Source organism: Vigna umbellata, chromosome 7 (genome assembly GCF_029865625.1).
Source record: "Vigna umbellata cultivar VRB3 chromosome 7, Vumbellata_1.0, whole genome shotgun sequence".
NCBI classification, from domain to species: domain Eukaryota; kingdom Viridiplantae; phylum Streptophyta; class Magnoliopsida; order Fabales; family Fabaceae; genus Vigna; species Vigna umbellata.
In genome coordinates, this window is record NC_142171.1 from 27,156,764 (window position 1) to 27,167,163 (window position 10,400).

At 32.5% G+C, this 10,400-nt stretch overlaps 1 protein-coding gene across 3 annotated transcripts in view; it reads left to right on the forward strand.

The window, feature by feature from the left end:
• The window catches only part of LOC124838029 (uncharacterized), a 32,988-nt gene extending 26,705 nt beyond the window's left edge, over positions 1-6,283 (forward strand). For 2 of the 3 annotated variants that reach the window (XM_088093814.1, XM_047313534.2), the window contains exons 17-20: positions 248-367; positions 2,960-3,045; positions 3,487-3,532; positions 5,985-6,283. In XM_088093814.1, coding sequence (XP_087949940.1) covers positions 248-367; positions 2,960-3,045; positions 3,487-3,532; positions 5,985-6,017 — 285 coding nt within the window. In that variant the 3' untranslated portion in view covers positions 6,018-6,283. The remainder of the gene's footprint in view (positions 1-247; positions 368-2,959; positions 3,046-3,486; positions 3,533-5,984) is intronic. The other variant, XM_088093815.1, reaches the window with a different exon arrangement.
• The last annotated feature ends 4,117 nt before the right edge of the window (positions 6,284-10,400 follow it).

A 10,400-nucleotide genomic window follows, 5' to 3' on the forward strand; every position in this document is an offset into this window, starting at 1 on the left:
TTAATTGTACACAAACGAAAATCTCTTTGCAAATAACCTGAAACTGTTCCATTTGAATAGGTTTGGCATTTCAGATGTTTATTAGCCCGTTAAAACTTTTTAATTTTAGTCTGCTAAATTTAAGTTCCGAGAATCTTGACGTCTACTCACTTTTTATATCCTTAATAATATCTATTGTATAAAAATATACCATGTTCTCCGTGCATCTTAATATGCATCCTTACTTTTTTCGAATTATTTGCAATAGATGGATTCATCCGAGAATTGGGAACGAGCAACCCTGTACTTAAGACGATCAGGATATCAAATTAGAATTAATGGTACTGAAGCTACAGTAGTTGCTGAGAAATTCTCAAAGGACTTATCGGTATGTCATTCCAACTCCTAGCGGTAGAACAAATAACTATCATAAGTGCCATTAGTGGATTAATTACCAATCATAACTGTATAAAACCATGTACATCACTTCCTAGGAACTTTATTCATATCATATAACAACTTGTGCAAACAAATGTGATTGGAATACCTAGAGTGGAAATCAATCTGCCTAACATCAGTAATCTTCACCTATGATTTGATTACATTAAATAGAGAGATATCGTAGCAGATAATCCTCATTATATTAATTTTTTCCTTATTACTATATGTTCCCGTCATTATAAATAAGAATACTCATGTTTCTACTTGGAATACAGTTACAAAAATCCTTTCTATATGGTATTCCATTTCTGGGGTTCAATCCCCTCTCTTTTTCCTCTTTTTTTATCTTGCACAGTCGGTGCCTACTTCCACAGGCATACAATGTTCTTCCCCACTGCCAGGTCTCTTGGATAGGTTCTGGTTGGAGTCATGGGAAGGGCGGTCACGGTTGGTTAGAGGAGAGCTTTTCACTGCCAAAATTGAAGAAAATGGTATCAGGAGTTGGCAAATAGATGAAAATGGATCTTTTCGCTCCTCCTCCTCTAACTCTTTCTTGCTATTGCCATGAATGCTTAAGCGGATCAGAGAAAAGATATTATCAGATTCACAACCCTAAATAGCTTAACCACAACTACAGTAACTTTAGCAACTATTGTGTTTTAGTTGGAAGACAGACCTTTCGACTTTTGACTTTGGTCCAAGGCGATTAATTTTAACCTTTAACTACTTGCATAATATTTAGGTAGTGTCTATTATTTAGTTGATGGGACAATTGTTTTTGTTTCAACCACTGTTTTACATCTTTTTATCATGAAATCTATAAAAATCATAGTAAATCTGTTATAGTTTTAATGATACAAATTTTTAATTAGTATACAATAATTTTAATAGCAGAATATTTATTAGAAATTTTAGTATTGTTCTATTTTAACATAACTTAAGAATCTCATGCTATATGTGCTTAATGTCTTGTTTAGTTAGTATAAGTTATATTTTATTATTGATCATGAATTTTGCAATATGATTCTCTACCCTTGCAATACTAATAGCTGCAACAATTGATCTTGTATTGTTCAAATTGGTTTCGGAATTGTATGAATTCTGGTTTGAATTGTGAAATCCCATTCAGGTCACACTCCAAAATAGGTCAGGTTACACGGCCCAATTTTTTTTTGAAAAAAAATCCCAAATTTGGTTTTGATTTTTTTCATGAATCTGAGCGGGAAGAGGGGAAGAATGGTCGTTCTGTTCCCTCTAGCCATGCCCACTTATTATTTTCTTTTCCTCACTTATATACTCTTATCCATAACCTCTTTTCTCCACCTATATCAGTCACCCACTTATCTGTCTTTTCCACATGTCTACTTAATAAACTATATATGTTGGTGGTCCCTTAAATGTTCCCTTCTACTCTTCAAAAACACGTTGCTGCTGTCACCCACTTATCTGTCACCCATAACCTCTTTTCTCCACCTATATCAGTCACCCACTTATCTGTCTTTTCCTCATGTCTACTTAATAAACTATATATGTTAGTGGTCCCTTAAATGTTCCCTTCTACTCCTTAAAAACACGTTGCTGCAGTGCCGATTCCTTCCCTTGCTTTACATGTGCTACTGCTGATGAGTTTTCTGATAGACTCTTGCTTTACAAAAATGTATATATCAAAAAGTGAGCCATGATATTAGTTGTGGCTATGGTGAAGTCTTCCTACAAATACACTATAAGTAAAATATAAATTTTGTTCTCATGCTTGTTGGGGTGACATAGCAAGGGATTGATGTCACGTTCAATCCAAAACCTTAAGACAATGGGTTTATGGATCTTCTATCTTGTTTAACTTTCATTCTACTCAATATGAGACTTAGACTTATACTTGAATTTCCAACAAGTTAGTATACAATTCAATCTGATCATTGACCTTGACATCATGTTTAGTTTTTCCTTGAATGTGTTTGTACAGTTCAGTCCTCAAGTGTTTACTTGCCAGCACTTTAGTCCTTTCATCTCAAATATAAAATCAAAATGTGAATAAAATGTTAGCAAAATGAATACATTAAGGGATCAAATCGTAGATATTTACACTTTTGAGGAGTAATGACTCTCTCGAAAGATTACAATATGATCAATTTAACACATCTATTGAGATCAAATTGTATGTACCGACACTCGGACTAAAGTTAAAATGGGTCCACTTTCAAGAACCATATTGTATACTAACTTAGATTTGAGGTGAATGGTAAGCTCCTCATCTTTTCATAAAAGGACTAGGAGTGTTCTTTCTCTCTTTTAATTGGATAGAAACTTACTGGTTATAAGGGCATTGAATTAGTAAAACTTAATAGCTTTTGTGCAAAATGCTCGTGAAAATATTTGCATAAATTTGACATCAAGTTATTGCTTGAAATATAGCTTGATGTATACATATGTTGAGAAAATCATCATTCTAATAAAGCAATTTTTCTAGTTTGAAAATTCTTCAGCAAGATGTTATTTCCTCTTAGACTTACATCACATTTGTTTTATGGATTTTCCTCAGATTAAGGTTCCCTCTGGTCTCTCAGTGCAATTTGTGTTAACATGCTCAGATGGGTCTTCTCATCCTCTAAGCACATATAGTGTCAGGTAATAACAACATTGTTGTTTTTCACTTTAACATTAGAATGTTGGAATGGTATTGATAAATATCATTGGTCACACTCAAAACGTCGTAACACTCAAAAAGTGGTAACACTCCAAAAGTGTACCCTTCAGGATGTCTGACTTAAATTTAGTATCCAGTGGATGCTTCATTAGGTAAACTACTACTAGCTGTTGTATCTGTGATATCATTGAAAAAAATTAAAAGTATTATAGTTCTCTTTCATCTGTCTTATCTCATCGTGTAGCTGATAGATGTTTTTTACTACATAGCTATTGTTCCAAAGTTTATTTACTTTCATCTTTGGTAGTTATTGTGCTCAGTGGTTATGAATATGATTTCAATTTCCAGCACGACAAACAAATATGAATGTTACTGTATTTTACAAACATAATTAACAGTGTTCATTACCCTTTTCTTTGTAGAATGAGAGACACACTTGTATTAACCATGCGATTCTTCCAGAGTAAGGTATTCCATCTATTGCTAACAATTGCCTGACCATCAAGTAGCAATGACATGTAATATTAATCCTAATATTATCAACGTTAGTTGTAAAGATGTAAAGAAGTTGGCGTCCGAATATTCAAATTGTTATTCAATTGAAGTAGCTAGGTGTGTCATATAAAAGTATTTCACTCAATTGGTCCCCAAACCACAAGTCATATATATTAGCAATACAGTTTATAGCGTCTCTTCTAATGGTTACAATACTCTGAGTTTTCTTTTACATATAGGTGACCTTTTAAACTACCTTTCTCACTAGACCTCCCTAACACCTATGCTTGTCTAATTGTTAGTCCCCAATTGATCTACGTAATGAGTTCCTCCTTGTAAGATAAGATTTTTTTTCTCTTATATATCCGTCAAAGTTTGAAGAGTGGTTTGTATGCCATTCTTCTACATACCCCTAAAAGATGTGTTATGAGATGATACAAATATGCAACTTATTAGAAAACCATTCTTCTATCCAATGCTCTTATACCACTTGTTGGATGGAGGAGATTCACTGGGAAAACACAACACCAATAAGATCTAAGTCCAACTACATAAGAGATTGACATCACTCTCAACCCAAAACCTTAAAGCAATGGTTTAATGGGTCTTCACCTTTATATGATGCTCCACTTATTCATTTCTACCCAATGTGAGACTTAGACTCATACTTGGATTCCCAACACATTGTTCCTCCCGCTATAGAGTCACTATCGGACTATCTATTAATTTCTAGTCTTACGAACGAGATGTATATACCTTCACCTTTATAGAGCCGCCCAAATCGATTAGTGATAAGACCAGTTTGGAGTATATAAGTGGATGCAAACCTCAACTTACAAGCCGATTTTCTGAGATTGAATTAGGCTTAAAAGTCCACTTCTTAACAATATTAAATTACCGATGCGCCGCTGCACATGCCCGTATGCATGACCTTTTTCCAGCGCATGTGTTTCATGTCCTCGTCTCAAATTATGTTTTTTTTTTGGCATGACCCACTTGCTGGCGCGCCCTCTGCCTCCTTCCTTACACCCAAATACCCCTATTTAGCCCCATTTCAGGTTCAATTCCCTTAGCTTCCAAAAGATCACACTTAAGTATCCCCTCTGTAGTGACTTTTACCACTGTTTTGCTGATTCCATGTGAAAAATTGACTAGGACGAGCAACTATAGCTCCTAGGCTGTTGCTGTTTAGTTGTGGTTTCAAGGTCAAGGTCATGCCAAACACTTGACCAAACAAGCCAAAGACATTCCCTATAGTGATCTAGCCCAATGGATGCAAATTGATGCCTCTTTGTGTCGCGTTCTCTCCATTGATGTCAAATTGCCGCCTCAATATCATGCTTTTACTACTTGTTATGACGTATGGGACAAAGCCAAGAAGACTCCAATGATGTTCATTGCCTTTACAATGTTTTCTCCAACCTTATCACTTGTGAGCTTACTACAGCCTCAATATCATGCTTTTACTAGTTATGACGTATGGGACAAAGCCAAGAAAGTAGACTCCAATGATGTTCATTGCCTTTACAATGTTTTCTCCAACCTTATCACTTGTGAGCTTACGTGGCTTAGGCAATTACTACTACAACTAAATATTGGGAACATCCATGAAACAAAGCTTATTTGTGACAATCATGTTACACAACCCAGTTTCTTGTGAAAAAACCAAATACATTGAGATTGATTGTCACTTTTTAGAGAAAAGGTGCTCTCTAGAGAAATCTATTGATTTTGTCAACTCTAACAATGGCTAACATGTTCACCAAGTCCCTTAGAGGCCCTCGGCTTGATCTGTAACAAGATGCATATGACATATATGCTCCAATTTGAAGAGAAGTGTTAGAATGTAATTAGTTGTTACATATTTGTAGGAACAGTTACATATTCTAGGAAATTAGGATAATTGATTCCTGATTTAGGTTGAAATTTATTATAATTGATTCTGGAAATTAGTATAAATACATACCGTATGGTCTGTATTAGACACGCAATACATTTAGCAAATATATCTTTCTATACAACTTTCATGTAATGATTTAAATTCTATCATTTGTAACCACATCAGCAAGTTGGTTGATCATTTTCAACATGATGAAAAGGTGTTAGAGCAGGTTCAATGACTTCGTTCTTGCCTTTGACTAAACTGGAGCATCATGCGCACTTCATTCATTTACCAGTATACCTTAATGGAACCATTCTGATACACTTTTTTAACAGCTATCATATGTACAGCCATTTTTTTTCCTTCTGACTCATTCTGCATTCTCTTGTCGTAACTGCACACTAAGCTTTATAGTGTTTTTCAATTATCCTTTTTTATTGACATTTTTAACACGTTCTATGCGAAAGTGTTTTAAATAAGTTCTGTAGTACTGTGTGCTAGCAGTATTTCTGACAACATTTTGGATCCTGTTTTGGTGGATAGGCATTGGATGACAAAAGGAAAGGGAGAGCATGACCTCAGATTGCACTTTTGAATGGAATAAAATAGAAATTACTGAGCTGATGAAGATTTTACAGTCTCATTTATTTATTTATTTTTGTAGTGTAATATCCTATGTGTAGTGTACTGTTGTAAAATCATGAGTGTAGAGGCTACGAAGGTGTATCATGGGAAGAAAGTAAAAACAGTGTTAACAATTTGTTTAACCTAAGTTAACAATATAACATCGTATGCCTGTGAATATGGATGGTAAATAAGTGCTATAGATTCAGTTTAACCTATCCCCTCAAATTTTATTTGTTCATGATTTTTTGTAAGTACAGAAACAATTAAACAATAATTAGAATATATATATATATATATATATATATATATATATATATATATATATATATATATGATTGGACAAAATAACAATAACTAGTAAAATAAAATTAAAACACAAACTAAATTAGAAAAAAAATTATAATTATTATTATTTGTCACACTCAATTATGACAAAATGTTAAACTTTTATAAAAAAAAAATAGATAAAAGATAAAAAGAAAAGATAAAATAAAAATATGTTAATTAAGATTTATTATTAATATATTTATTGTTATTATTTATTACAATTGAATTTATGATAAAATCTTAAAAGTTTAGGAAAAAAATACAAGAATATTATAGTCCATTTCAAAATTATAGAAAAAAAATTAAAAAATAATATAACTACAAAATTTTTAAGTCGAATAGTCAACGTACTAAAACCTTAAATTATTTAACCTAAAATTATTACTTTTAATTGAATATATAAGATTAATTTAGTTTGAAAATAATTTTTCTCTTTTAATATGATTTATTTATTTGAGTTACCTTCTTAACCTTAATAATTTTATTAACAACCAACACATAATATTATTTTTATAGTCAAAACTATAATATCTTAAAGCAAAATTTTCATTTAAACATATTTAAATTTATAAATCCTTAGTTCACTAAGTATCTCAAACTAACAAAAATATTAATGATATTTAAATTAATATACATTCATACATATATATATATATATATATATATATATATATATCAAATTTTATTAAAATATTGCAGTAAATTTTTTCAATGACAGAAACACACTTAAAAAGAGTTCATTATTTGATGAAATGATCCTAAGACATGAAAAACGAAGACTATGCCATCAAGCCTCCTCCTTTATTCAAATAAGAGAAGTTCAATTATTGGAAGCAAAGAATGATCATATTCTTTGAATAATGTCATATTGACACGTGGAACATCGTTGAAAAAGACAACCACATACCCATTGATGAAGAAGGAGAATCACTCTCAAGGAGAAAATGGCTAGACGAGCATAAACAATGATATTTGTTAAACTCCAAAGCTCACAATTAATTGATGTGCACTCTCTCTGAAGAAGAATATCAAAAAGTTCACACCTACCAAGGAGCAAAAGAAATGTGGGATACCTTGGTTGTTACGTATGAAGGATCTAATGAGGTCAAACAAACAAGCTCAGTCCATTGACCAGATTGTATGAGTTGTTTACAATGTTGAAGAATGAAAATATCTAGAACATATTTAGTAGATTTCAGACGATTCTTAATGAGCTCAAATCCCTGGGGAAGTCTTATGACAACTTCGACCATATTGACAAAATCATGTGCATTCTTCCTACACAATGGAGACTACAGGTTACCACTCTTAGAACATCAAAAAATCTCGATGAGATGAGCATAGAAGAGCTGGTCAGAATCTTAAAAGTACATGAGCTTAAACTCATGCAAGATGACTCGATCAAAAAAGGAGAAAAATATTGCTCTTAAAGCCCTCAAAAGGACGCCCATTAAAGCTCTCAAAACAGATGAATCCTCTAAGGAGTCTGATAATGAACAAGACTCCATTAATGAAAACGAAGATGAGCTTTCATTCATATCAAGAAAGTTTCATTCAATGTGGAGGAGAAGAAAAAGGCACAATGTTCAAAGGCAAACACATCGGGTCTAGCTTAAAGAACAAACCAAAAGACAAACGACTAGAAGACTCAGTTGTCTACTATGAGTTCAACAAACTTGGACACATCAAATTTGAGTGTCCCGTCGAAAAGATGAAGAAAAGGACAGTTGGTCCTAGATATGACAAGAAGAAAGTACTGATGAGCACCAGGGAGGACCTAAACATGTTTGATAAAGATAAAGATGCAAAAGTATGCCTCGTGCAGGAAATGTTAAAAGTACATCAGATGACTCTGGTGATGAGGTATATTTTTCTGACTTACACTCGATTACATATTATGAATTGCTTTCATATTCTTCCAAACTATCTAGTACACATAAAATTTTGCAAAAACAAAGTAAAGAACTTTTAGTAGAGAATAATGCATTAAAAGAAGAAGTAACATCGTCTAAGGATGATGTGAAATCATTACAATAAAACATTAACAATCTTAGGGAAAGGCTAATCACTTCTAAAAAAGAAAAAGAGAAAACCATTCTTCAAAATAAAAAAATTTGTAGAAGATACAGTCACAACTGAAGATGTTAAACGTGTTGAGTCCTTTCAGCATGAAAACAATACCCTTATTAAAGTGTTGAACAGAACACTTGAAAGGAATGATAGGTTAAAACTTCGATTAAAAGACAATAGACACCCCTCTGATAAACGAGGTTTAAGGTTCAGCAAAATTAATACAAAACTCACTACTAAAACAAAGAACACTAGATTTGTTAGGGCAAATATCAATACATGAACTTTTGGGAAGAAAAAGATGTATACAACTAACAAGAAAGGACCCAACGCAATATGGGTACGTAAGAGCCAAATAATTCCTCTTGCATGTATGATTAATGACCAAAGAAAAGACCCTGTCATGGTACTTAGATAATGGGTGCTCACGACACATGACGGGAGAAAGGCGTATGATCCCTAGCCTAAGGAGTAAGAAAGGAGGATCAATAACCTTTGGAGAAAACCAAAAAGGCAAAATTATCAAAATTGGAAAGATAGGTACAAATCTCTCCCCTTCTATTAATAAAGTCTTGTTAGTAGATGGCCTGAAACATAATCTACTGAGCATAAGTCAATTGTGTGACAATAGATACAATGTTGTGTTTGAAAAAGGCCAAAGTAAAGTCCTAGACAATAATAGTTCATTAGTATTTAATGTTAATAGGCAAGGTAACTTGTATAAGATAAATCTAGATGAACTGCAATCTCAAAATGTTTCATGTATAATATCTATGAGAGATGAGGCAATATCATGATACATCAACTGTGGACATGCAAGTATGAGATTAATCTCAAAGTTGCAACATCATGAGCCAAAAGTATCAGTCAATGATATAATCTTCTGTAGGAAATTTTTTTGCAAATGAGATAGTTTAATAGCCTTGTCAACGATTAAAAGATTTATATAAGTTGTTGCTTGACTTGAAAGTTCTATTCAACCTTAAGTCAGAAAACACTAGGCTAGAAAGTTGTAAACTAGAAAAGTTAGATAAAGATCACAACCTTACAAGATAAAGAACAAGAGATAATTGTTTAGAATACTAAGGGAAAAACTCTAAAAGAGTAAAAGATGTGGATGATCGTCTAAGAAAGAGTCAGATATAGAAATTCACAAAAAGATCAAACTAAGATAAGAAAGTCAGGAGAAAATAGGACAAAAGATAACTCAAGACACTAATAAGAAAACAACATAAGTAGAAAACCTACACAAAAATTTAGAACTAGAATCCACGACATATAAAAGCTTAGGAAAACACTGAGAAAAACATATATGCTATAACACCCAGACGCACGACTAAACACTATTATGCCTAAAGAGTCCAATAGAGTTGAAATTAAATGCTTAATGTCTATCATACCTGAAAGAGGTATTCAACATAACTCTCAAAAGCAAAACAGTCAAGATAATGTCTCTCACAAAAAACTTTAAAAAACTCTAATTATTAAAATATAAAAAGAAAGCTTTAACAAGCTAAACACTATCTGTCTAAGAAAGAGACAAAATCAAAAGAAGCGTTTATTAGACTAAACGATACTATAAGCTTAAACAATGCTTTGTCCAATGATGAAGTCTCCATACAATACTTGGTATCTTTAGATTAGAACTTAATTCCAAAAAGCTACCTAATGGTAGAAAATCAAAAAGCACTTTGTTGTTCTGAGCAAGCATCAAATGGTATTAAATGCTCAACGTTCAAAAACAACAAAAATGATATCTGATAAACTTGTAGTTCACCAAAAACCAATCAAATCAGTAGTAAGTAAAAGGAAAGACATTCATGGAATGCTCTTGCTCTAGAAAACTGTGACATAATACATAAGTCAAAATAAATCATGAAATCAATAAGTAAACCATTAACCAACAAGACTCTTACAAACTAAACATACCATCTA